At 39.7% G+C, this 27865-nt stretch overlaps 1 protein-coding gene across 1 annotated transcript in view; it reads left to right on the forward strand.

Annotated features, from left to right (window-relative positions):
- LOC126354168 (DDB1- and CUL4-associated factor 1-like) overlaps positions 1–27865 on the forward strand; it is a 220311-nt gene that overhangs the window by 27523 nt on the left and 164923 nt on the right. Inside the window, exons 4-5 of the mRNA XM_050003600.1 lie at positions 8495–8635; positions 17835–17962. Coding sequence (XP_049859557.1) covers positions 8495–8635; positions 17835–17962 — 269 coding nt within the window. The remainder of the gene's footprint in view (positions 1–8494; positions 8636–17834; positions 17963–27865) is intronic.

The following is a 27865-nucleotide window of genomic DNA, read 5'->3' on the forward strand; positions in this document are numbered from 1 at the left end:
GGTGATCCACTTCAGGTTCTTAATGAGTGCAAGATGTGGTTGGTTTGTTGGGTGTCCAACATTCTCTTGACATTTGTGTAAAATTTCAGTCAATGTTTCTTCATGTCATGTAATATATTAGATATCTGTTTGCTCTGTTGTCCATGCTGTAATCTGTAGTCAGCTTCTCTCTCAGTGGGCCCTAGGATTTTTATGGTGTTTCTTCTGTTTGCTTTCTTGACCTTTCCTAGCGCACTTTTCCAATCCATGACCAATGTTCCTGTTGCATATAAGTTTTGTAACATGATGACAGTGTTGCTATGTCTCATTTTTATGTTGACATGATAGGTATGATTTATCATAGGTGTTGCCAGTCATCCATAATGCTCTAATCATCTTTTGATTTCTCAGTTCGTGAGCTTCTTTACCATCCCAGTTGCTTGTATCTCACAATGATGCTTGAATTTGTGAACTCTCTTGAGCTCCCCGTATCTTTTGTGATATTATGTGTGGTATCTTTTTGGTTGGCAGGCACTCTTTTTTTTCCAGAGACATGCAGCCTGACATTTTCAGCACTCACTTTTACAACCTCAATTTGCTTCATTGCAGTTTCTATTTTATCTGATAGTATTGCCAGATCATCAGTGAATGCCAGAGTGCCAATATCAAGTCCTCCGTTTTTCTTTCCTAACCTGATTGGTTTATAAAATACCTTTATCCTCAATTTTTTCCATTCCCTGACACCTTTGTCTAATAGTGTATTGAACAATAGTGGCAAATTACCATATCCTTGTCTCACTACTGTTCTAATCTCAGAGAACTGATAAGTTGCCCATGAATTTGATTTTAGATTTGGTGTTTGTTAGTGTCCGTTTGATAATGTTCTCTGTCTTCTCATTGAGGTCACTCTCTTCCAGTTCTTGGAAAAGTAATGGTCTATATATATAGCATATCTTTTGGAAACCAACAGGAGAGCTCATGGTCACTCTGCTTCTCATTTCTTTGTATCTCAGGACTGTTTCTAAATTTAGTATCTGCTGAGCACAGCATCTTCACAGTCTGAAGCCCGCTTTTTATTCCCTTATCTTGCCTCCAGTTGCAACTGTGTCCTATCTAGCAGGCACTGTGATTGAACTTTGAACTTCAAATGTGACTGGCAGGATAGATGTCCCTCTAATTATTAACATTGGTCGTACCACCGTTTTTATGTGAGGGTGTATAACTGCACACTTCCAGTCTTCTATATTACTTCGGTCTCCCATATGTTTTATATGATATTTGTCGTTTCTCTGGTGGTATTTGGCTCAGCTTCTTTTAGCATTTCAGCTATTATGCCATCTTCTCCAGCTGTTCTACCGTTTTCAATCATCGTTTCTGGACAATTCAGTAGTTAACTGCAGTGTCTTGCACTTCTTTGTTGTTCAGTGCCAGAACTCTATAATTGTATCCTGACATATGCATTTTGTGGTTGGTATCCTTTGATTCTGGTTTTAAATGTCCTGTAGAAGTTGTGTTATAGTTTTGGAAATCCTCCTCTTCTCCTTTTAACTGATCCTTTTCATATTCTCTTTTCTCTCTCCTGGTGCGTCTCATTTGTTTTCTCATCCTACATTGCCATGTTAACTTCTGTTTTGTCACTGTTCCATTTGCGTGCCATTTTCCTGTTCTCAGTTGCTTTAGCTCTTGTCATTCCACCATGAATGTCTCTTCTTTTTGGTTAGAGGAATTTCCGCTTTTGCTTAACTGGTTACCTTCTCTTTGAATTCTTCTCATGCCACAGCTCTCTCATCCTCCCATTCCACTTTGATCCTCAATGACTTAATTTTGTCACATCAAACTTTGGTGTCACTGTGGTCTTCATATTCATTCTGTTTGGTGTCGGCCTGATTTTAAGTCTGGTGAGCCAATGATCAGATTCTGTGTTCGCCCCTCTTTGGATTTTTACATTCATGATTTCTGTGTGGTTCTTGTGTGTAATTGCCACACAGTTGATATTGTATTCTCATAAGGATACAACTAGTGATTTCTATGTCTTGGGGTCTTTTTTTTTAAAGCTCTTTCTGTTGTTCTCATATGATTATGATTATTATTATTATTATTATTATTATTATTATTATTTTTTTTTTTTTTTTTTTTATCCCGAGGACATGTTGTCAGTTGTGGGAACATAATCTGTTTCAGGTTCTGTTCTGAAACTTTGAAATCCCTTTTATTTTCTCTGTATCTTTGGATTCTAACCATGTATTTCACAATGGTTTCCTGTGAACTTAAGTCTTGTAGGAGGTGACTGGAGCACTGTGGATTTATTTACCTCGTACCACTGGCAAGTATGTGTCACCCATCTGACAAGCTGGCATCACTTCCAGTCTCTAATGAAGGAGCATTACATTCTTCTCCACTTTCAGAGCCACTGAATTCAATTTCAAACTCAGGATCACTATAGCCATCCTCTTCTGAGAGGATTGCCTAAACAATAATATAGGAGAGAGGCTGAAAGAACCTGGTTTGTTGTCGAGTATCCAAAATTGCACACAGTAAAGACCACATCTAGTGGCAATCACCTCAGCCAAAACACAATAGCCAAGATACAAATGTAGGACCAGATGCTCTGTAACACCTGAACACTTAACTATCAGTGCTGAAATGGATATAAGTGAGGTTTTATTTCTTTGGAGGTCTTTTCTTAAGTTGTCTTGAGTGTATTTGGGAGTCTTAAGTTCAGTCAGAATAATAAAAATGAGATAACTTGGGGTTTTATGTTAAAGGGTTCGTTATTATCTGGGAAATTTGCTGCCACATTAAACATGGTATCATGCAGTCCTTACTGCATTTGGTTATTGTAATTTTATTTAATACAGAAATGCATATTTGTAGGACTTTCAGCTGATTGAAGCATAAATCCTTGCCTACATCAATTATTCAAAAGAATGTGTCCCTTTGTATACTTTTATTAACATTCTCTGTTATTTCAACTTGTATTTTATTTAAATTTGCACTACTTGCCAGTGCTTAGATAAATTATACGAAAGGATAAGAAGTTAAAACTAATTTTTTGCAGTGAGTTTAGCTGGTGGGCTTGAAATGTAAGGTAGTAGCAAACACCAGTAAATCACAAGAGCAACCATTTGGTAAGAGGCAAAATGTTTTAATGTGAAGCCTTGCACTGTCTATGGTGGTATATTATTGTACTCACCATATAGTGGAGCAGTTGAGTTGCAGGCAGGCACAACAGAAAGACTGCTGAACAAGTGAGCCAAAGGGCCTTCTTCTATAGCATACAACACACACACACACACACAAAGAATCCAAGACTTACCAAGCGGGAAAGTGCCGGTAGACAGGCACAACAAAATAACACACAAACACACACACAAAATTACGAGCTTCCGCAACCGGCGGTTGCTTCGTCAGGAAAGAGGGAAGGAAAAGGAAAGATGAAAGGATGTGGGTTTTAAGGGAGAGGGTAAGGAGTCATTCCAATCTCGGGAGTGGAAAGACTCACCTTAGGGGGAAAAAAGGATAGGTATATACTCGCACGCGCGCACACACACACACACACACACACACACACACACACACACACACACACACACACACACACACACACACATCCATACATACATACATATACAGACACAAGCAGACATATTTAAAGGCAAAGAGTTTGGGCAGAGATGTCAGTCGATGCGGAAGTGCAGAGGCAAAGATGATGTTGAATGACAGGTGAGGTATGAGTGGCGGCAACTTGAAATTAGCGGAGATTGAGGCCTGGTGGATAACAAGAAGAGAGGATATATTGAAGGGCAAGTTCCCATCTCCGGAGTTCGGATAGGTTGGTGTTGGTGAGAAGTATCCAGATAACTCGGACGCTGTAACACTGTGCCAAGATGTGCTGGGCGTGCACCAAGGCATGTTTAGCCACAGGGTGATCCTCATTACCAACAAACACTGTCTGCCTGTGTCCATCCATGTGAATGAACAGTTTGTTGCTGGTCATTCCCACATAGAAAGCGTCATAGTGTAGGCAGGTCAGTTGGTAAATCATGTGGGTGCTTTCACATGTGGCTCTGCCTATGATCGTGTAGACCTTCCGGGTTACAGGACTGGAGTAGGTGATGCTGGGAGGGTGCAAGGGACAGGTTTTACACCGGGGACGGTTGCAAGGGTAGGAGCCAGAGGGTAGGGAAGGTGGTTTGGGGATTTCATAGGGATGAACTAAGAGGTTACGAAGGTTAGGTGAACGGCGGAAAGACACTCTTGGTGGAGTGGGGAGGATTTCATGAAGGATCGATCTCATTTCGGGGCAGGATTTTAGGAAGTCGTATCCCTGCTGGAGAGCCACATTCAGAGTCTGATCCAGTCCCTGGAAGTATCCTGTCACAAGTGGGGCACTTTTGGGGTTCTTCTGTGAGAGGTTCTGGGTTTGAGGGGATGAGGAAGTGGCTCTGGTTATTTGCTTCTGTACCAGGTCGGGAGGGTAGTTGCGGGATGCGAAAGCTGTTTTCAGGTTGTTGGTGTAATGGTCCAGGCATTCAGGGCTGGAGCAGATTCGTTTGCCACAAAGGCCTAGGCTGTAGGGAAGGGACCATTTGATATGGAATGGGTGGCAGCTGTCATAATGGAGGTACTGTTGCTTGTTGGTGGGTTTGATGTGGACGGATGTGTGAAGCTGGCCATTGGACAGATGGAGGTCAACGTCAAGGAAAGTGGCATGGGATTTGGAGTAGGACCAGGTGAATCTGATGGAACCATAGGAGTTGAGGTTGGAAAGGAAATTCTGGAGCTGTACTTCACTGTGAGTCCAGATCATGAAGATGTCATCAATAAATCTGTACCAAACTTTGGGTTGGCAGGCTTGGGTAACCAAGAAGGCTTCCTCTAAGCGACCCATAAATAGGTTGGCATACGAGGGGGCCATCCTGGTACCCATGGCTGTTCCCTTTAATTGTTGGTATGTCTGGCCTTCAAAAGTGAAGAAGTTGTGGGTCAGGATGAAGCTGGCTAAGGTGATGAGGAAAGAGGTTTTAGGTAGGGTGGCAGGTGATCGGCGTGAAAGGCTGAAAGGAAGTGCTCCATCGCAACGAGGCCCTGGACGTGTGGAATATTTGTGTATAAGGAAGTGGCATCAATGGTTACAAGGATGGTTTCCAGGGGTAACAGATTGGGTAAGGATTCCAGGCGTTCGAGAAAGTGGTTGGTGTCTTTGATGAAGGATGGGAGACTGCATGTAATGGGTTGAAGGTGTCGATCTACATAGGCAGAGATACGTTCTGTTGGTGCTTGGTAACCAGCTACAATGGGGCGGCCGGGATGATTGGGTTTGTGAATTTTAGGTAGAAGGTAGGGGTGCGGAGTGGTTTTGTAGGTGGCCTAAGGTTCTGAGGATTCCTTGAAGCCATGCCTGGACATCAGGAATTGAGATTACCTTGGCAAACTTTGTATGTGTTGTTGTCTGAAAGCTGACGCAGTCCCTCAGCCACATACTCCCGGCGATCAAGTACCACGGTCGTGGAACCTTTGTCCGCCGGAAGAATGACGATGGATCGGTCAGCCTTTAGATCACGGATAGCTTGGGCTTCAGCAGTGGTGATGTTGGGAGTAGGATCAAGGTTTTTTAAGAAGGATTGAGAGGCAAGGCTGGAAGTCAGAAATTCCTGAAAGATTTGGAGTGGGTGATTTTGAGCAAGAGGAGGTGGGTCCCGCTGTGACGGAGGACGGAACTGTTCCAGGCAGGGTTCAATTTAGATAGTGTCTTGGGGAGTTGGATCATTAGGCGTAGGATTAGGATCATTTTTCTGCGTGGCAAAGTGATATTTCCAGCAGAGAGTACGAGTGTAAATGTGTGTGTGTGTGTGTGTGTGTGTGTGTGTGTGTGTGTGTGTGTGTGTGTGTGTGTCTGTCCTCATTATGTTGAGTCTGTTTTGAATGATATTTGACTGAACTCTTGAGGCATGGATGGTAGCAGTGTACATAATTTTTAACCATTCATCTTTTCAATGTAGTAACTGTTACAAGAAGATATTTGTAAAGGTCCTGTGTATTAGTTGGGTCTGGCACTTGTCTTTGCCACTCTGTAGTTATATTCTATTTCTTCAGGTTGTTATGTCAATTTCAGAATTACTTTTCTGTGACTGAAAACATTCAGGGGACTGATAGTGGCTTTTCAGGTCATAATACAAGATAAGCAGTCCTCTCTGCCTTTGCTATATAGATGAAGTAGAAGTATGAGGAAACCTGGCCCAGTGTGAAGGATGAGTAGAATTCATAGTGTTTTACTAGTCCTGATTGTATTAGTGATGGTATGCCTTTGTCTTCCTCCAACCTTTGAACTAATCGGTAAAGCAGATGCCAGGCTGAGATTCATTGGAAGAGTCCTAAGGAAAAGCAATTCAAAAATAAAGGAAGTAGGTTACAGTACATTTGTTCACCCACTGCTTGAATATTGCTCACCAGTGTTGGATCTGTACCAGATAGGGTTGATAATAGAGAAGATCCAACGGAGAGGAAGCGCTTCGTTACAGGATCATTTAGTAATCGCGAAAGCGTTATGGGGATGATAGATAAACTTCAGTGGAAGACTTTGCAGGAGAGACTATCAGTAGCGCCACCGAGCAGTCAAGCAGTATATTGCTCCCTCCTACGTATATCTCACGAAGAGACCATGAGGATAAAATCAGAGAGATTAGAGCCCACACAGAGGCATACCAACAATCTTTCTTTCCACAAACAATACGAAACTGGAATAGAACGGAGAACCGATACAGGTACTCAAAGTACCCTCCGCCACACAGTCAGGTGGCTTGCGGAGTATGGATGTAGATGTAGGTGTAATGTACCCAGTTTTACAGTGATCTATAATGTAGCATGAACTCTGAACCTAGGTTCAGCTTGGCATTATTCATGTCAACAAATCATTGCCAGAGGTGAAATAAGCAGTAAGTGACAGAAAAAGTGCCAGAACCAATTGCGAAGTGAAACCCTGATATTTGTGGTCTGCCACTTGGCCCTAAGCCACATAGTAAATTTGTACTGGACAACAAAGACTCACATGGGAGCAAATTTCTGCTAATCCCTTATGCAACTGCTTGATTGAAGCAATATTCATAACTGTTTCTGGGTATCTACATAGCTGCGGAATGAGGATTTGCCAGTTGTGTGGTAGCAGTGGGCAGTGCTGCATGCTATTGGAGCCTTTGTGGGAACTGGTGAAACTCTGTAGTCTGCACTTGGATAGAGTTCACAAATGGGTGCTGATGATAAGAAACTTAAGTCATTTCTTTATGTTGGTCTACTGGTTATTTATAGTAATGTGCCTAATTACTCATTCTGTGTGTTCAACAAAAGTAGTGTTAATTGAGTGCACATTAAAAAATGCACAGTCCATATGTATATTGATGGATGGTTACTTATTTGAATAAAAGGTTTGTTTGTGTGGCAGTTCTCTGCAGCAAGCATAGAAATAATAGTTTTGTAAATAAAACCACCTTTTCCTGCTGCCACTTTATTTATCCCAGATGCGTTTCGCCTTTTTATTGTTTTAAGGCAACATCAGTTGGATCTAAAATGATACTCTTTTGTTATTTTTAGATTATTAAACAGTTCACATTATGATTTTTTGTGTAAAAAAGTAATTACTTACTATTTGCTGATCTGTGTGTTTCCTCTTATCTGGTCTGGAGGTCGCACTACCACTTTATTACTGACATATAAGCACAACTTCACATTCTGACCTGGTGGCATCTAAGATAGATAAATTAAGTGGCAGCAGGAAAAGGTGGTTCTTTTTACAAAACAAGTAACTCATTAGAATGATTGTAACAATGTAGGAACCAAGTCAGATCAACGTTTATCTTAGTAGTAAAATTGTAGGCCCTGTAAGATGGGGAACTGAGTAATAGTGGACGTCCTGAAAGAACGTTTTAAGTTCGAAGAAGTGGCGGAATGAGTCAAAGTAAACAAACATGCCAAAAATGTAGTATATACCATCTAATTCCAAAATAGCAAAAAATAAATGCTGATTAGAAAACACTGGAGAACCACATATTACAAATTTTAAAAGAAACACTGTGTCCACATGCTTCCATAATGCATTTAAAGGTGCAGAATGGGGCAGGTGGGACCATGTTTCCCAGTTTCGGGGAAATAGGAGGAAAAAAGGGAAAATGAAGGAAAATGCCTATTTGTTTTCAGAAACATTTAACATTCAAAATAAATGTCTCATTCTCAGCGACATATGCATTAATAATCATTGGAAATATGAACTCTATGGAGTAGGTGCCAACAACCAAGCTAGGTGGTTAGGTGTAAGTTGATTACAGTGATCTCTAAGTTTGGTAGAAAGGATCTGGACACTGAATACCTATTCAGGAGAAATTGCAGTCAAATCCCAGCCTGAACTTAAAGTGCCTTTCATTTGGTTTTAATTAGAAATTTTAATTAGAAATAATATCAAAATTGTTATAGCAACTGTTGTGTCATCTATCCCTGTGATTTATTTATTAATGCACTTTTTCAGTTGGTGAATGACTATTTACGTGATAATTATTACCCACGAATGCCAAACTCATCTAAAGATTCAAGAAAACTCAATATTGCGGCATGCCGGCTAATGTTGGACATAATGCCTGGCCTGGACACTGCTGTTGTATTTCAGCTGGTAAGAATGAACAAATGGCTTGAGCAGTTATTATTGCATGGAATTTAGTATTCCTTTCTTCATGTCTGCTTCTCATATAGCATTCTCTTGTTTTTTTGAATTTATGTACTTGTTGTTATTTTTTTCTTATTAAACTTTCCTCTGACATTTGGGTTATGTTATTAACTTTTAGAAGTTTTTATCCTTATTAAATTGCAATCCTCCCTGCTTAGTTATTCAATTGTGAAAATAAGGAAAAACCATCTGAGGCAGGAACAGGGCTATATGGAGGGATTCAGACTAGTGCAGCTAAATAGTCATGCCTGATAGATACAACACATCATTGTCATCAGGAGAAGAACCAACTGCTGGATTATAGTATTGAATAGTGCCTCTGTGACTCGAAGCAGATATATTCCCACCCCCACCCCCTTTTTTAAAATAGTGTGTCACATTTTCAACACTTCCTGTGCAGTTAAGGCAGTAATGATTGCTTTTTCTTCAGAACATAGAATGTAATGCACCTACTATTGTTCAAACGTCATGTGGGGATGGACTATGTAGGCTACAAGATTTTGTGGTCACCATCTCTACTATCTGTTTGACTGAACCATGTTGCTGTACCTTGAGGCAGCAGACTCCATTCTCAAAGATGTGAAGTCAGTGCCATCTGGAAATCTCACACCACCATTCACTACATAATAAATCCACATGCTGCTTCTTTATCATGCACGTATTTTACCTCTGTTATTACATTTCATGTTGGATATTACTATAGCAAAGCTTTAACAAAGCTCACAATAGATATACACCTTTGTCATTTAGCTCTGTCTTCCATGAGTCTGACTTGACAAGTGACATCATGACCATTATCTTGCATGGTGAGGTTACGTGATGTGCAGCTAATTTCCAAGGTGGGACGGCATTTCGTTGAATAACTGTCCTGATGAGCAGGTGTCTCCAATTGCAGGAATCCAGATGCCCATAGCTCCCAGATGCCCATAGCTCCTGCCTTGCAGATAAGCTATGTCCACTTGCACTCTCATGAGAGGCACAAAAGAAACTAAATTTACCACACAATATGTGGCCCAAAACAATCACTTATTTACTGAAGTAATGTGAATGCTTACTCAAGGTCATGACCGTTCTTCTTCTATCGGAGAGACAGCCACATCACTTTTTTCAAAGTGATATGTTACTCCTCAAACTACGCCTTATGCATTGCCTTAGGTCAATACATAAGTTAATGCATAGATTAATGAGGTAGAAGAGGCGCTGAATTGTTATTCTTCACGTCCAGATGTACATGGCCCCACACTCTCCCTTCTTTTCACGATAAATGCCACTGCAAACTGTGAAAATATCATGTAAACCATCTTTATTTCCAAGGGCTATTGAGTTATGTTTAAGAAATATATGTAGTGCCATTGAAAAATCTGTAGCAGTGTAAATACCCTAGTAGTAAAAGACTATTCTCGGTGTGCACTATCAATTCTTAAAACCTTGTGTTGCTATTCTGAACCACTCATGAAATTTTTAAGGTTTGAAGGTAAGCAGGTTACTTTGTAGTTGTATATGATTGCTGCTTAAGATCTAACATATGCAATATACTGCTCAACATTGGATCTGACTCTTACAGTGGTGTTCATATCAGAAGATTGGTGGTTGAACAATGAATAGTGGCAAGAAGTAGTGTACCACGTGACACTCCAGCCAATAGCGTTTTTTGCAACTTATGTCCAGATGTGCGCACTGGAGTGCACATAGAACATTTACCGCTGATTTTTATGTTAATTTATGTATAGTAAAAGATACTTAGCCCAGCTAGTGTTCATTATGGACGTAATGCAAACACCACATATATTATGTTAACATGTGTTAGCTTATTGAGCATATAAGTTGTGCTAGGGAGAGTCGGAGGCACAAACTGTACACTACTGTGGTGATTACCCGAGGGTTGCCAGTTACCGGAGTAGACAATTGCTGGGTGGTATGGGACAGGGACAGAGACAGAAAATACACTGGCACCACCACAGAGTATTTTTTGTCCTAATCTCTCTGCAAAACACATCACACAACTCAATCCTGCGCAAGCTTCTTCATCTCCCAGTACGTATTGCAGCCTACATCCTTTTGAATCTGCTTAGTGTATTCATCTCTTGGTCTCCCTCTACGATTTTTACCCTCCACACTGCCCTTCAATACTAGATTGGTGATCCCTTGATGCCTCAGAACATGTCCTACCAACCGATTCCTTCTTCTAGTCAAGTTGTGCCACAAACTTCTCTTCTCCCAAATTCTATTCAATACTTCCTCATTAGTTATGTGATATACCTATCTAATCTTCAGCAATCTTCTGTAGCACCACATTTCGAAAGCATCTATTCTCTTCATGTTCAAACTATTTATCATCCATGTTTGACATCCATACATGGCTACCCTCCATACAAATACTTTCAGGAAAGACTTCCTGACACTTAAATCTATACTCGATGTTAACAAATTTCTCTTCTTCAGAAAACGCTTTCCTTGCCATTGCCAGTCTACATTTTATATCCTCTCTACTTCGACCATCATCAGTTATTTTGCTCCCCAAATAGCAAAACTCCTTTACTACTTTAAGTGTCGCATTTCCTAATCTAATTCCCTCAGTATCACCTGACTTATCCTCCTTTGATGACACTGTCAATTCCGTTCAACTGCTCTTCCAAGTCCTTTGTTGTGTCCGACAGAATTACAATGTCATCAGCGAACCTTAAAGTTTTCATTTCTTCTCCATGAATTGTAATACCTACTCCAAATTTTTCTTTTCTTTCCTTTACTGATTGCTCCATATACAGATTGAATAACGTCAGGGAGAGGCTACAACCCTGTCTCACTCCCTTCCCAACCACTGCTTCCCTTTCATGTCTCTCGACTCTTGTAACTGCCATCTGGTTTCTGTACAAATTGTAAATAGCCTTTCGCTCCCTGTATTTTACCCCTGTCACCTTTAGAATTTGAGAGAGAGTATTCCAGTCAACATTGTCAAAAGCTTTCTCTAAGTCTACAAATGCTAGAAACGTAGGTTTGCCTTTCCTTAGTCTATCTTCTAAGATAAGTCGTAGGGTCAGTATTGCCTCACGTGTTCCCATATTTCTACGAAATCCAAACTGATCTCCCCCAAGGTCGGCTTCTACCAGTTTTTCCATGCGTCTATGAAGAATTCGCGTTAGTATTTTGCAGCTGTGACTTATTAAACTGATAGTTCAGTAATTTTCACATCTGTCAACGCATGCTTTCTTTGGGATTGGAATTATTACATTCTTCTTGATGTCTGAGGGTATTTCACCTGTCTCATACATTTTGCTCACCAGATGGTAAAGTTTTGTCAGGACTGGCTCTCCCAAGGCTCTCAGTAGTTCTAATGGAATGTTGTCTACTCTGGGGGCCTTGTTTCTACTTAGGTCTTTCAGTGCTCTATCAAACTCTTCACACAGTATTATATCTCCCATTTTGTCTTCATCTACATCCTCTTCCCTTTCTATAACGTTGCCCTCAAGTATATCGCCCTTGTATAGACCCTCTATATACTCCTTCCACCTTTCTGCTTTCCCTTCTTTGCTCAGAACTGGGTTTCCGCCTGAGCTCTTAATATTCACACAAGTGGTTCTCTTTTCTCAAAAGGTATCTTTAATTTTCCTGTGGGCAGTATCTATCTTACCCCTAGTTAGATAAGCCTCTACATCCTTACATTTGTCCTCTAGCCATGCCTGCTTAGCCATTTTGCACTTCCTGTCGATCTCATTTTGGAGACGTTTGTATTCCTTTTTGCCTGCTTCATTTACTGCATTTTTATATTTTCTCCTTTCATCAATTAAATTCAATAATCATAGCTAACACGTGGTTCAAGAATCATAAAAGAAGGTTGTATACATGGAAGAATCCTGGAGATACTAAAAGGTATCAAATAGATTATATAATGGTAAGACAGACATTTAGGAATCAGGTTTTAAATTGTAGGACATTTCCAGGGGCAGATGTGGACTCTGACCACAATGTATTGGTTACGACCTATAGCTTAAAACTGAAGAAACTGAAAAAAGGTGGGAATTTAAGGACATGGGATCTGGATTAGCTGAAAGAACTAGAGGTTGTACAGAGTTTCAAGGAGAGCATAAGGGAACAATTGGCAGGAATGGGGGAAAGAAATACAGTAGAAGAAGAATGGGTAGCTCTGAGGGATGAAGTAGTGAAGGCAGCAGAGGATAAAGTAGGTAAAAAGACGAGGGCTGCTAGAAATCCTTGGGTGACAGAAGAAATATTGAATTTAACTAATTAATGGAAAATCTCATATAAAGATGTGAAACAATTACTAACAAAGAGATAGAGGGGCTGGCCAGTACTTACCTCAGCTCAGTACAGCCGATAGAAACACAAAAAACAACCGAAAATTTAAGCTCCTAGCTTTCGGAATAAATGTTCCTTCATCAGGGAGGAGAGAGGGGAAAGAAAGGGAAGAAGGGAAAGTGGATTTAGTTACTCACAACCCAGGTTATGAAGCAACAGGGAAAGGAAAACAGGGAAGGTAGCAAGGATGGAGGCATGGTTGTCAGAGGGAAGCCAAAGATATTCTACTGCAGGTACTGTGCCAGCTTCAAACCAAAGAGGATGCATACAGAAGTAAAGAGGTGTATAGTATAAAGATGTAGGATGGAAAGATGCATGAATGGCTAAAGAGGAAAGGGAAAGAGGAGAAGACTGAAAAGTAAATGGGAGTGAGGTTGTTTAACGTAGGTTTAGTTCAGGGGGATGGCGGGATGAAAGGATGTGCTGGAGTGCAAGTTCCCATCTCCGCAGTTCAGAGGGACTGGTGTTAGGTGGGAGAAGCCAAATGGCACATACAGTGTAGCAGGTTCCTAGGTCCCTAGAATTATGCTGGAGGGCATGCTCTGCTACTGGGTATTGGACATCTCCTAGGCGGACAGTTCGTCTGTGTCTGTTCATGCGCTCAGCCAGTTTAGTTGTTGTATACCGATGTAAAAGGCTGTGCAGTGCAGGCATGTCAGCTGATAGATGACATGTGTAGTCTCACACGTGGCCCTGCCTTGAATTGTGTATGTTTTCCTAGTAGCGGGGCTGGAGTAGGTGGTTGTGGGGGGATGCATGTGGCAGGTTTTGCAGCGGGGTCGGTTACAGGGGTAGGAACCGTTGGGTAGAGAAGGTAGTCTGGGAATTTTGTAGGGTTTAACAAGGATGTTACGGAGGTTAGGGGGACGACGAAAGGCAACTCTGGGTGGTGTGAACGGACACAGACGAACTGTCCGCCTAGGAGATGTCCAATACCCAGTAGCGGAGCATGCCCTCCAGCATAATTCTAGGGACCTAGGAACCTGCTACACTGTATGTGCCATTTGGCTTCTCCCACCCAACACCAGTCCCTCTGAACTGCGGAGATGGGAACTTGCACTCCAGCACATCCTTTCATCCCGCCATCCCCCTGGACTAAACCTACGTTAAACAACCTCACTCCCATTTACTTTTCAGTCTTCTCCTCTTTCCCTTTTCTCTTTAGCCATTCATGCATCTTTCCATCCTACATCTTTATACTATACACCTCTTTACTTCTGTATGCATCCTCTTTGGTTTGAAGCTGGCACAGTACCTGCAGTAGAATATCTTTGGCTTCCCTCTGACAACCATGCCTCCATCCTTGCTACCTTCCCTGTTTTCCTTTCCCTGTTGCTTCATAACCTGGGTTGTGAGTAACTAAATCCACTTTCCCTTCTTCCCTTTCTTTCCCCTCTCTCCTCCCTGATGAAGGAACATTTATTCCGAAAGCTAGGAGCTTAAATTTTCGGTTGTTTTTTGTGTTTCTATCGGCTGTACTGAGCTGAGGTAAGTACTGGCCAGCCCCTCTATCTCTTTGTTAGAAATATTGAATTTAATTGATGAAAGGAGAAAATATAAAAATGCAGTAAATGAAGCAGGCAAGAAGGAATACAAACATCTCAAAAATGAGATCAACAGGAAGTGCAAAATGGCTAAGCAGGGATGGCTAGAGGACAAATGTAAGGATGTAGAGACTTATCTCACTAGGGGTAAGATAGATACTGCCTACAGGAAAATTAAAGAGACCTTTGGAGAAAAGAGGACCACTTGTATGAAAATTAAGAGCTCAGATGGAAACCCAGTTCTAAGCAAAGAAGGGAAGGCAGAAAGGTGGAAGGAGTATATAGAAGGTTTATACAAGGGCGATGTACTTGAGGACAGTATTATGGGAATGGAAGAGGATGTAGATGAAGACGAAATCGGAGATAATATACTGCGTGAAGAGTTTGACAGAGCACTGAAAGACCTGAGTCGAAACAAGGCCCCCAGAGTAGACAACATTCCATTAGAACTACTGACGGCCTTTGGAGAGCCAGTCATGACAAAACTCTACCAGCTGGTGAGCAAGATGTATGAGACAGGCGAAATACCCTCAGACTTCAAGAAGAATATAATAATTCCAATCCCAAGGAAAGCAGGTTCTGACAGATGTGAAAATTACCGAACTATCAGTTTAATAATTGACAGCTGCAAAATACTAATGCGAATTCTTTACAGACGAATGGAAAAACTGGTAGATGCGGACCTCGGGGAGGATCAGTTTGGATTCCGTAGAAATGTTGGAACACGTGAGGCAATACTGACCTTACGACTTATCTTAGAAGAAAGATTAAGAAAAGGCAAACCTACGTTTCTAGCATTTGTAGACTTAGAGAAAGCTTTTGACAATGTTGACTGGAATACTCTCTTTCAAATCCTGAAGGTGGCAGGGGTAAAATACAGGGAGCGAAAGGCTATTTACAATTTGTACAGAAACCAGATGGCAGTTACAAAGAGACGAGGGACATGAAACGGAAGCAGTTGTTGGAAAGGGAGTAAGACAGGGTTGTAGCCTCTCCTCGATGTTATTCAATCTGTATATTGAGCAAGCAGTAAAGGAAACAAAGGAAAAATTCGGAGTAGGTATTTAAATTCATGGAGAAGAAGTAAAAACTTTGAGGTTCGCCGATGACATTATAATTCTGTCAGAGACGGCAAAGGACTTGAAAGAGCAGTTGAACGGAATGGACAGTGTCTTGAAAGGAGGATATAAGATGAACATCAACAAAAGCAAAATGAGGATAATGGAATGTAGTCAAATTAAATCGAGTGATGCTGAGGGAATTAGATTAGGAAATGAGACACTTAAAGTAGTAAAGGAGTTTTGCTATTTAGGAAGTAAAATGACTGATGATGGTCGAAGTAGAGAGGATATAAAATGTAGACTGGCAATGGCAAGGAAAGTGTTTCTGAAGAAGAGAAAGTTGTTAACATCGAGTATAGATTTAAGTGTCAGGAAGTCATTTCTGAAAGTATTTGTATGGAGTGTAGCCATGTATGGAAGTGAAACTTGGACAATAAATAGTTTGGACAAGAAGAGAATAGAAGCTTTCGAAATGTGGTGCTACAGAAGAATGCTGAAGATGAGGTGGATAGATCACATAACTAATGAGGAGGTATTGAATAGGATTAGGGAGAAGAGAAGTTTGTGGCACAACTTGACTAGAAGAAGGGATCGGTTGGTAGGACATGTTTTGAGGCATCAAGGGATCACAAATTTAGCATTGGAGGGCAGCGTGGAGGGTAAAAATTGTAAAGGGAGACCAAGAGATGAATACACTAAGCAGATTCAGAAGGATGTAGGTTGCAGTAGGTACTGGGAGATGAAGAAGCTTGCACAGGACAGAGTAGCATGGAGAGCTGCATCAAACCAGTCTCAGGACTGAAGACGACAACAACAACAACAACAACCAATAGATTGTGGTCAGAGTCCACATCTGGCCCTGTAAATGTCTTACTGTTTAAAACCTGGTTCCTAAATCTCTGTCTGACCATTATATAATGTATGTGAAACTTGTCAGTATCTCCAGGCTTTTACCATATATACAACCTTCTTTTATGATTCTTGAACCAAGTGTTAGCTATGATTAAGTTGTGCTCTGTGCAAAATTCTACCAGGCGGCTTCCTCTTTCGTTTCTTTGCCCCAGTCCATATTCACCTACTATGTTTCCTTCTCTCCCTTTTCCTACTACCGAATTCCAGTCACCCATGACTATTAAATTTTCGTCTCCCTTCACTATCTGAATAATTTCTTTTATCTCATCATACATTTCTTCAATTTCTTCATCATCTGCAGAGCTCGTTGGCAATAGACTTGTACTACTGTCGTAGGCGTGGGCTTCGTGTCCATCTTGGCCACAATAATGCATTCACTATGTTGTTTGTAGTAGCTTACCCGAACTCCTATTTTTTTTTTTTATTGATTATTAAACCTACTCCTGCATTACCCCTATTTGATTTTGTATTTATAAGCCTGTTTTCACCTGATCAAAAGTCTTGTTCCTCCTGCCACCGAACTTCACTAATTCCCACTATATCTAACTTTAACCTATCCATTTCTCTTTTTAAATTTTCTAACCTTCCTGCCCGATTAAGGGATCTGACATTCCATGCTCCGATCCGTAGAACACTAGTATTCTTTGTTTTGATAACGACGTCCCCTTGAGTAGTCTCCGCCTGGAGATCCAAATGGGGGACTATTTTACTTCCGGAATATTTTACCCAAGAGGACGCCATCATCATTTATCCATACAGTAAAACTGCATGCCCTTGGGAAATATTACGACCATAGTTTCCCCTTGCTTTCAGCCGTTCGCAGTACCAGCACAGAAAGGTCGTATTGGTTAGTGTTGCAAGGCCAGATCAGTCAATCATCCAGACTGTTGCCCCTGCAACTACTGAAAAGGCTGCTGCCCCTCTTCAGGAACCACACGTTTGTCTGGCCTCTCAACAGATACCCCTCTGTTGTGGTTACACCTAAAGTACAGCTATCTGCATCGCTGAGCCACGCAAGCCTCCCCACCAATGGCAAGGTCTATTGTTCATGGGGGAGGGGGGAGAAGAAAACAGGTAGTGTAAGAAATTAAGAGACTGTATTTAACAAATGTTACAGTTGGAACAACAGTTGCAACAGGTCTGTGTAAATGTATGTAAGTCTGTTGTTTAAATGCAAGTCACAACATTTATTTTATCTCCTTAAGATTCAGTTGCTTTCCTTAGTGACGTAAATTAGTGGCCTATTTTTGGGTGCAAAACAATGATTAGGATAGCTAAGTTTAAGATAGCTAAGTGTCCCTTCTTTTTTTTCAGCCTGAAATGGAGGCTACAATCCTGAGGCTTTTTACTTGGGCAGAAAAAGCTGTAGAACCATTACAAAGCTATGCTATAGGTTTACTTGCCTCATCAATGGAAGTACAGGATATTGCAGCAAACTTCAGGTATGTAGAAATTTTCTTTGGGTGTATTGATAAATTAATTTATTATGAGTTTCATTTAACTAATTGTGTTGAATTTCCTGCTTCCATTGCAAGGAAAAATAAGTTATTTGATTTTGTGGGAGCGAGCTCCTGATACTCTTGGTCAATGGACATATTTACATAGTATTTGTGTCATTAGATAGTGTTGTATGTAAGATGTGAGTTGAGAACTATTTCAAACATTAACAGAACATGCAAATAGGTAGTGTAGTCTCTAAAGTAAAAGAGTCTAGTGCAGCAGTGCTTAAATACCAGTATGACAGTCATAAACTGTGCCGCCATTACCACATATTTACAGTACCAGTTGTCAGAGTTTCCATTTGGTCAGAAAGGGGTGCAAGGAGCAGTCCACAGTGAAATAGAAATGACAAGCTCTTAGTATCAGTAAGTTTAATGTAAGGTGGGTTTTTCCTGGGAGTGTGCATGCACATAGTTCAACAACAAATAATTCACTAAAGTGCCATAGGACTGTATAACAGATGTCTATAAATGCACTTTAATGTTTTCATTGGAATAAAAATTCTGTATCCAGTGATATAGCACAAAAAATATTTTTACTCTGCAAAGGGTACTGCATAGTATTTGGAACCTTTTTAATGTTAGTTCACTGCAAGTGACAGGTGTGCAAGGGAGGATAACATATTTTATTACAATTACTGATTTTTGCTCCTGAGAATTCAACCTTGCACAGAATGTGTATTGGTGACATTGTGACTTATGAATACAAATTTGCAATTGAAATTGACTACAGAGGCTTCCAGGCAGCACACACAATGAACACCACTATTTTTCTGCAGTCTTGCATTTCTATATTACTTGTTTGTATGGGAGGAAACTTATTGTTCCTGTGATGCCATGAATTCTAATGAAAATTCCTGGAGAGATCAATACATAAAACCAATTAAAGGCAGCCACTCACCTTAAGCAGACTGATGTGTGGCACATAGACACACATAACAGAATACAGCATTAACTAGCTTTTGAGCTGTGGTGGTTCTTCTGGCAGAAGGTGAGTGGTTGCCTTTCCTTTGTTTCTCTAACAGTCTCTCACTTAGCAGACACTAGAGAAATTGTGTGTTATGGCATTTAATCCTGAGAAACAGGTTTAAGATAACTGAAGAAATAATAAAAACCATGTTTGTAATACAAAGATTACAGTAATAAAATTTTGCATGACTTAAAATACTCTACCATTCTGGAATATAATAACACCTCTGCAAACCTTCCATTGTTGAAATTGACACCATCTTGAACTGCTGCATATATTCGATTTCTGTCTTTTTTTGTTCCATTGCAAGCACAATTGTCAGGTGGGAAAAATAACATGACACTAACTGATATTGTTTTCATTAATAGAATATCCTCACTTGATTTATGCGTCTGTGGGAGTGGAGTTATAATTAAGCTATGCCGGCGTTCTTCGTAACTTTCTCACTTGCCCATTCTTCTTATCACATAATGCTCATAGGTAATTGTCACAGCTTCAATTGTTGCTGGAAGTTTGGGGTGTGATTACCAGTCTTGAGGTGTGATGACCAGTCTTGCACAGGACTAAACCAAATGGGGTGTTCCGTGTTGTTGTGTACTTAAAGCATGCTCAGTTATGCAGAATATGTGTATATAAATATACCTTAAAAGTAATTTCTGGTCACATTTCTCAAACTTTATTACCTGCGCGGCCACCTAGGCTACACCACTTGACCATTCTCTCGGACCCCTTTGCTTTGTTGCAATGAATGGTGCTGGAAGAGAACTATAATCTTATCAAGCTACTAAAAGACATAAACAGCTTAGCGGTAATTCTTATTCATTTTACACAACCACAGGGTTTGATGCATGGCTTCAATTACATTGATAGGTGAACCGATCTCATAACTCATGACAGACTATGTGTCTGACTGTGACGTCATCGATCAAAAGAAAGTAAGTGACAGCTCTTAAAAAGATATTAAATATGTTTTGGCTTGCGTGCATTCTTGAACACTTCTCTCTGTTCCTGCTGCAACATCCAAAGAACAAGTGCTCTGCTACAAGAGGTGGAGAAGTTTATTCACTATCACGCTGTGCCTTTGTCTGGAGCTGATGTAGGACTGGGGGAAACCAACTTGTTATAACTTATACCAGTGTTTTAGCTCAGAATAACCGGTCTTTTTCAGTATTTGTTTGATCTTTATTATAACACACATAATAGGCACACCAATTTGAGACAGCAGCAGTGCTAAAATATTTGGTTTTTACATAAAACTGTTTAAAGTGAACGGTGTGTATTCATAAAATTCCCATTGCTTGGAAATATTGAACTATTATATAAATTGGGTAACTAACCAACACTATTCTTTTAATACCAGTGCCTGCAGTTAAAAGCTACACACGACATAAGAGTCAGTACAGCATTGCAGAGACAATAATTTACCAGTTGGTGTGTGACACGCAGGGTTGCCAGGTCTAAAAACAGAAAAGCCAGACTCAGTGTTATATTTGGCCGGACTACTCTTTCGTTTGCATTACAATTTTTCAGTAATTGTTCGAAAACTACATACATTACTGGAAGTAATAGCAATAAAAAATTGATGATCAATCATTTCAGAAACCAGTTATTTGGAGTGGTTTCAACTATTAGACTAAAGTAGAAATGAAAAGAACCAGCATAACCAAAAACCGGTGGTTTCAGCCCACGTTAGAAGACGAAGTGTTGTGTGTGTCCTTTCTTCATTCTCTGAGTTATTCAACTAAATTCTGGAAATCCTGCAAAAAGTTGTGTTCAAAAATTAGTAAGAGCATGGCAATCTAGTCACTTCCTCTCCAATTCTAAGTATAACCATTAGCTTTCAGTTCTAACAATTACAAACATTTTGGAGACAGTTGCTGCTAAAAAAAAGGAAAAAAATCTGTTAGTGGGTGGCCTTCACAACAGAGAGACAGATATTAAACTTACATCTTATGATTCTGTACTTAAGCCCTTACAGTTGAAATTTTTAACACATTTCATGTTTCGGGGCATTACTTCCACTGCGTAAAGAAAAGAGGGTGAAGTTGCTTTGTTTCACATTTCTGGCCCTGTGATTAGTCCGACTATTTGCTACTAGTCCACAGTACATCCTCACATTATGCATCAAATTCATCCTCACAATGTTAAAAAGTATTTTGGTGTACAGTCTCAGGTAATCAAATTATCTGTTCAATAAAACTGTTAATATAGATATTTATCTTCAAAATTGTGTGAACTTCTCAGTTACAGGAAAGATTTGTGCCAGCATTATTAATGGTATTTGTCTGTCTGTGATTTTTATCTGTTGGGATGTTTAAAGTAGTTTTTTTTAGTAACGCTAATATATTAGACCAGCTGGAGGAAAACAGGTGCAAGAGCATTAAAACAATCAGTGTTACAGTTCTGGATCAAATGAATTTGAATGCGATTTCAGAAGCCCAAAATTGTATAGAGGCTCTGAGCGATCACTTTCAATGTGTATTTTAATTTTTAAAAGTATTCTCTGATTTGAGTTGAAATTACGTTTTTCTATGACTGAATGTGCATATTATGAATGTAGAGCTGCTTTTATGTTGGGCATACTGTATTAAGGTTATTCATTGTTAAGTGTCAATAATTTTGAGTAATAGTCACTCATGAACTACCAAACTCAAGATATAAATATATTCTTCCCAATGCATAGCATATCACTTGGCGTATAAAGTCACTCTTATCATATATGCACACTGTTTCTTATTGTAGACGGATTGGCAAGCATATCTATGAAGTTTACCATAGATCTCTTTTATGATACTTGTTTTCAAATTACTGATGATTTATTAAGTTTTACTTTGGTGCACTGTGATTACTTGTCGCAGAAGAAAGAAAACCATACAGAATTTAAAAAGAAACGGTAAATATTTCTGTGCTAATCTGTCAAAGGAGTTATTAAACGTTCTTGTAGGCTTTCAGGAGAGAAGTTAAAGTTTCTTAATTTTCTGCATAATTTTCAACACTAGCTTGTGTTGCTTGCTTTGATAGAGGAAAAAGGGTAAGATATATCAGCATTCTAACCTATAGTGAGATTAAAATGACTTGATAGTTTACACTTCATGCACTGGAGCTGGTTTCCTCCAACCACAGCACTCAGTGTCATGCCTAAACCATTTGCCTTTGCCAAGCTGCCAGAACAGCTAGTCAGTTCACTTCCTCTGGCTTTCTGTCGTGATGTGTTTGGATCCCAAATACTGGATTTGGCCCTTTTGTTTTGTATTTCATCACACACGATAAACACACTTGCACCCATGAACATGTGCGCACACGCGCGCACACACACACACACACACACACACACACACACACACACACACACACAAACTATGTTGCTGAAATACACACATGTTTCGAACATGGCACTGACGAAACACTACTGGATTCTTCCGAACGAGATCTGAATTTTTGAAGGCTGCAATTCATCGACGTTACTAGGGCACCATGGTCTTACAAATAACTTCTTTACGCAGCATATGCATAGCATAGCGGTTAGCATGTAAACTTGTTGTGTAGAAGGTTACAGGCTCGAATGTCATCAAATGAATGGAAATTCTTTTTTATTTTTAAATCGAAACAAAGACAAGTTATTATTAATAAACAGTTAATTGGTTTAAACATATATTTATAAAATATAATACTTTGCTACATCATTTTCATTATTCAGGGTGTATACAACCTGGGACAACCAGGAGATCCAAGAAAAACTCGGAAATTTTTTCATCCAGGAGAAAACTGTGAAAAACCCGGGAATTTTTTAGAATTTCGGGAATTTTTCATTGTTTTATTTTCAGTTAAATTTTTGTAACTTTGACTGGTAAGAACCAATACTCTAACAAAGAATATTACTGTATCTCGCTACTGCAGAATAATACTGCAGCATTAAAAAACGAACGAGAGAAAAAGAAACGAAAATAAAATTAAAGTTGCAAAGGAAATTCACCAAATACAACAACAAACACAGTGCTCTTACAAGCATCTGCCAACAGCAAAATGTGTAAGGCTTTAGGAAGACTATGCAATGTTTCATAACAACAAATTGCCTCCGATGGGCGTGACATCACAGCTTTACATTAGATTCGTTTGAGCGGTAGCGAGCGAGCTTATCCGCATGTGTAGTTGATTCTCGTATGAGTAGTACCTTCTCCTGCTTTTGACTACAGAAGTGTGGCAGTTACCTATATAAGCAATAGCAGCAAGCAGCCAGATGCTATCCAGAAAAATTTTGCTGGTGCGCCTAAGCTGCCAGATTCATGTATGCGCAACAGGCCCAAAACAAAGGTGCAGGAGCAAACCAGGTTATCTGCCCCGGGCCATAGTATCAGGGTGGGGAGGGGGAGGAGGTGCCAAATTCATTTTATTGAGGATAATGACCTTGTTTCACAAAGCCCCTAGTACCCAGCACGTTCGTCTGTCGATTTCTCGTATGATTTTGAACGTATCCCTGTTGGTTTTTGAACACATTCAAAGTCAATTTCTGAAAGAATCATAAATTGATTTTTGAATGTACATGATGTCTGCCCAGTTGCATCTAGAAATAAACTTTCCTGCAGACAAATGAGGACGGGTCTATATGAGCTGAGTGGAATAAAGCCGAACGGATGGATACCAGTCGCTGTTTATGTAGTTGACTGGGTTTTGCAAATGGTCAGCATTGTTATAACTACTAGTGAATTCAATTGATTCAGATTACCAGAGTGGAAAAAATGACTAACAGGCAACAAAGATTGCATATTGTCTCCTCCGTGTATCCAAGAAAATGAAATTTTGACAGAAAATTTTTGGCCAGACAGCTGCACTGCTAAGGGCCAGTTCTACAGTCCCCACCTAGCAGCGCTAAAGTTCTATTCTGGGAGTAGCGTGGAAAACGCGTTGTACGAACATGTAATAACGCCCAACCGGATACCGAGCGAGGTGGCGCAGTGGGTAGCACATTGGACTCACATTCGGGAGGATGACGGTTCAATCCCGTGTCTGGCCATCCTAATTTAGGTTTTCCGTGATTTCCCTAAATCGCTCTAGTCAAATGCTGGGATGGTTCTTTGAAAGGGCACGGTCGACTTCCTTCCCTGTCTTTCCCTAATTTGATGAGACCGATGAGCTTGCTGTCTGGTCTTCTCCCTGAAACAACCCAACCCAACCGGATAACTAAACCGATGACGAAATTAACCAGAGAATAAGTTTTGACACTGGCAGGAATAGTTACATAATTAGTGATAAGATTGTTTGTTAGAACAAGGAAGGAGAAGAAAGGGGGACTCTCACAAATTACAGGAGAATATGATGATTCGAAATTTATTTAAAAATTTAGTACTACTACTTTTCGATCTCGTGCTTCAAAAGCTAGAGGTATGAATGAAATGTGAAACTATTTCCTAACTCAAAAAACTTTTTGGTAGTAGTAGGCCTAATAGGCATTTGATATTGGTACTTAGTGAATTATATTCCATCGTGTTATAAAAATGACCATTTGTGCCAAAACAGTCTTGTTTATTTGGTGTGTGTAACATATGCTGCAATATTGGACAGGCCTATTTTGTTTTATATAGCAGTGACAAAATACATGTAGTCAGATCGAGAAACCACACCAGTCTTGGGTACAATTTGTATTAACAGCTTTTCTAGTATTAGACAATGACATTTTGTTTTTTCATATATCAAAACGTTGACGAACTTTGATGAGGTACTAGATTCTTTCCCACAGAGGAAAGTAAGCCATATAAAGCTGTGGCATGATTAAAGAGAAAAGAAACTAGGCCGACTGGGAGCAGGAGAGGCACCACAGGACATTTTAATTTCCACTGGCGTGAATATAGTTTGATGCCACCCATTCCATTACAAAACATTACATCTTTGAATTTCACAGAGCGAAATACAAGTGACGTGCGATGGAATAATGCTGTGTGAAGAGGCATGGCACTGCGCTTTGCCACACTTAAGACCAAATAACATGTCTTACGTTCCCTCGAATATATATTTTATATATCAGACTCTTCAGAAAGAGGTGTGCTACAAAACGAAGATATTTTTGAAAAGTCAATTTTTAAATTTTTGGCATTCTACCACTTCAAATGAAAACAAAATGGATTTCTGTGGCTGGGAGCTATCAAATGAATTCAAATACATTCACATAATTATGGAAGGCTAAATATGTAATTAGTTTCAGATTTTATTTTGTTTCCACCTTTCTGACAGTCAAGCGTTAATCGCCTTGCAGAACAATGAAGTTATTTTTGTCTGTTTGTTAAAGAAATGTGACTTTTACTAATATTTTCTGCTGAGGCAGTCAATTTATTTGAAACTAAGTGTTTAATTCCACACTATTGACTAGTTTCAACTGTTCGCTGCATTTCAAGTTCATGTTTTCATCCTCTGGCACGTATGGCATTATGCCTTAATAAAGAACCAAACATGAGGTTATATAGTACAGGTACTCCAAGAAAATTTACATCTGAATCTGGACATACGAGTGTGCACTTTCAGCTGAATGATGCATTTTAATATAGTTTACAAAATTCCCACACTCTTGGAGTGTCCTTTAATGTCTCGTTTCTTTTATGACGTAATGTAAGATCTTTTAATGTTTTGCACGTACGTACATATGGGCTTCCTACTTCATCGTAGCTGCGCGAGCGCTGCGACAACTGTTATTTGGCGCGCTCTGGCAACTGCTGAAATGATTCTATTTCTAACAGGTCGCGTGAAAATATTGCGAATGGTTATTTGGAAAGCGTTACTTTCAAAGTAAATTTCCTTTTACGCAAGATAAACTCTGTGCGCGCGAATGTCCGATGAATTTCTTAAATCACAGAGCATTTTGACTCTCATTCAAAAATAAAGTCTTTGAGGGTGACCATTTGGAATATTTTTGAGCCCAGAAGATCAGACATTTATGTCGTTGTTTAAAAATGTACTGGCACATTGTTGTGATGTATCTTTAAAGTGTAACACACGCAAAAATTATTGTATGTTAAAGCTTAGCTTCTCATGCAGCTTATTAATCTTAAGTGACCAATATTAAATGTAAAAGCTTTTCTTTTCTTGTAGCAAAGCTATGTATATATGTATATTAATTTAAACCATTACCTTTTCATATTTGTGTGTTCGCGCTACTTTGCAGTGATGTTGCTATTGGCTGACTACATCACGAGTCCTATGATCTGAATATCCACTTCATCGGCTGGCGAGATCGCTTGACACGAGCTACAACTGGTTTACAAAAGCACATCACAATCTCGATTTCAATCCTTCGGAAAGTAACATGCGGTGTTTGGTGGAATTCGAATTTATTCTTTCATAATACGAAAATATGCAGTGTACATGTTGCTGCACATCAGACAGCTTTCTAGAACGTGTATTTTCCCGAGTTTTGTTTTCTGAAGTGCCGGGAAATTCTACGCTGGCGTATAAAACCATAACCATTTAAAGGATTGATAAGTTTACAGTTTCGGGGAAAAGTATACTGTTACTTAACACGGAAAGAATGTATCTTCATCCGGGAGAAAGTGTGTTTTTAACCGGGAAATCGGGGAATTTTTTTTCTTCGTCCATGTATACACCCTTTTATTGTATTGACTTTTTTATTTTCTCTTATTTTTCTTCCTATAATTCTTTTTTTGTTTACTCTCTGCCTGTGTCACCTATAATCTGCAAGCAAGTGCCAACCGGGAATGCTCATTGGTTGGTAACACGGCAGTTCATGTATGGCAGTGTGAGAATAGTTTTAGATAAACAATGAAAGATAGCAAAAAATTACAGTTTGTTTTTTATTGCTGAAACTGATATTTTTGTCTCTTACGTTTGCTCGTAGAGGCTACCTTTAATCGGTTTGAACAAAGTAATCTTGATTTTAGTTCTGCTGCTGTTGTCTGCCATCTCATATACATTGCAAATCACAAGTTTGTGACTAGGTTAGGCCACAGGTTTAAATTCAAGGCTACAAAACAAGTCATCTGCCACAGTTCAGTCATTAGTCACGTAAAATCGATTGTCAACAGAGCATCGGGTATTTCCGTCATAAGTCGCAGCAGCCCATTTGCAACATCGTTCTGCGTTACATGTAACAGCATTGGTGAAGTGACGCGTCCTGTTTGTGTGTCACCTATAAGTGAGCAGTACTCGGCAGCTGATGTGGCACCACTGTAGCGGCAAGTGAAAGGTGTCACTCCTCAAATAATTCTAATCGGACTATAGTTACAAATTTCTGTTGACATCGTACTAATGACTTCATGCCTTACAACTAAAGTTTTGTTGTGGTGTCTGATTAAAAAAATTAAATGAGAACCACTGTATTATGGGAGATATGTACGCTACGTACTAGATTACTGCAGCAGTCAGTGCTGCACTTTCAGAATCATGTTCTGTATTTAACAGCTAGTAAGTACACGGCATGTCTTACAATGCGACTTACAGAGAGAAAGTGTTTGTACAGGGTGTACATAAAGTCTAAGAACACTTTCAATTATTTATTGCACAAGAATCAAAAATTGTACAGATATCATACATATGTCATTTTGAAGAGAAAACTTGAAATTTTTTTTTTTTTCGTGTATACCGCCACAGTGTAGTTTGGTACTTTGCACCTTTTGTGGGGACACATTAAAGATCTAGTGTATGTACCGCCCCTACCACGTGATGTAGCAGAGCTCTGGGAGTGAATACGGGAAGCGACTACCACAGTTGACAATGCCGTGCTGGGATGGGTATGACAAGAATTCGATTACCGTATAGACGTCTGCCGTGTCACTCATGGTTCCCATATCGAATGTTTGTAAAAAAAACTTTGAGTTGCTCTTCAAAATGCAATATGTATGACATCTGTACAATGTTTATTTCTTGTGCAATAA

The sequence above is a fragment of the Schistocerca gregaria genome, chromosome 1 (genome assembly GCF_023897955.1).
Source record: "Schistocerca gregaria isolate iqSchGreg1 chromosome 1, iqSchGreg1.2, whole genome shotgun sequence".
NCBI classification, from domain to species: domain Eukaryota; kingdom Metazoa; phylum Arthropoda; class Insecta; order Orthoptera; family Acrididae; genus Schistocerca; species Schistocerca gregaria.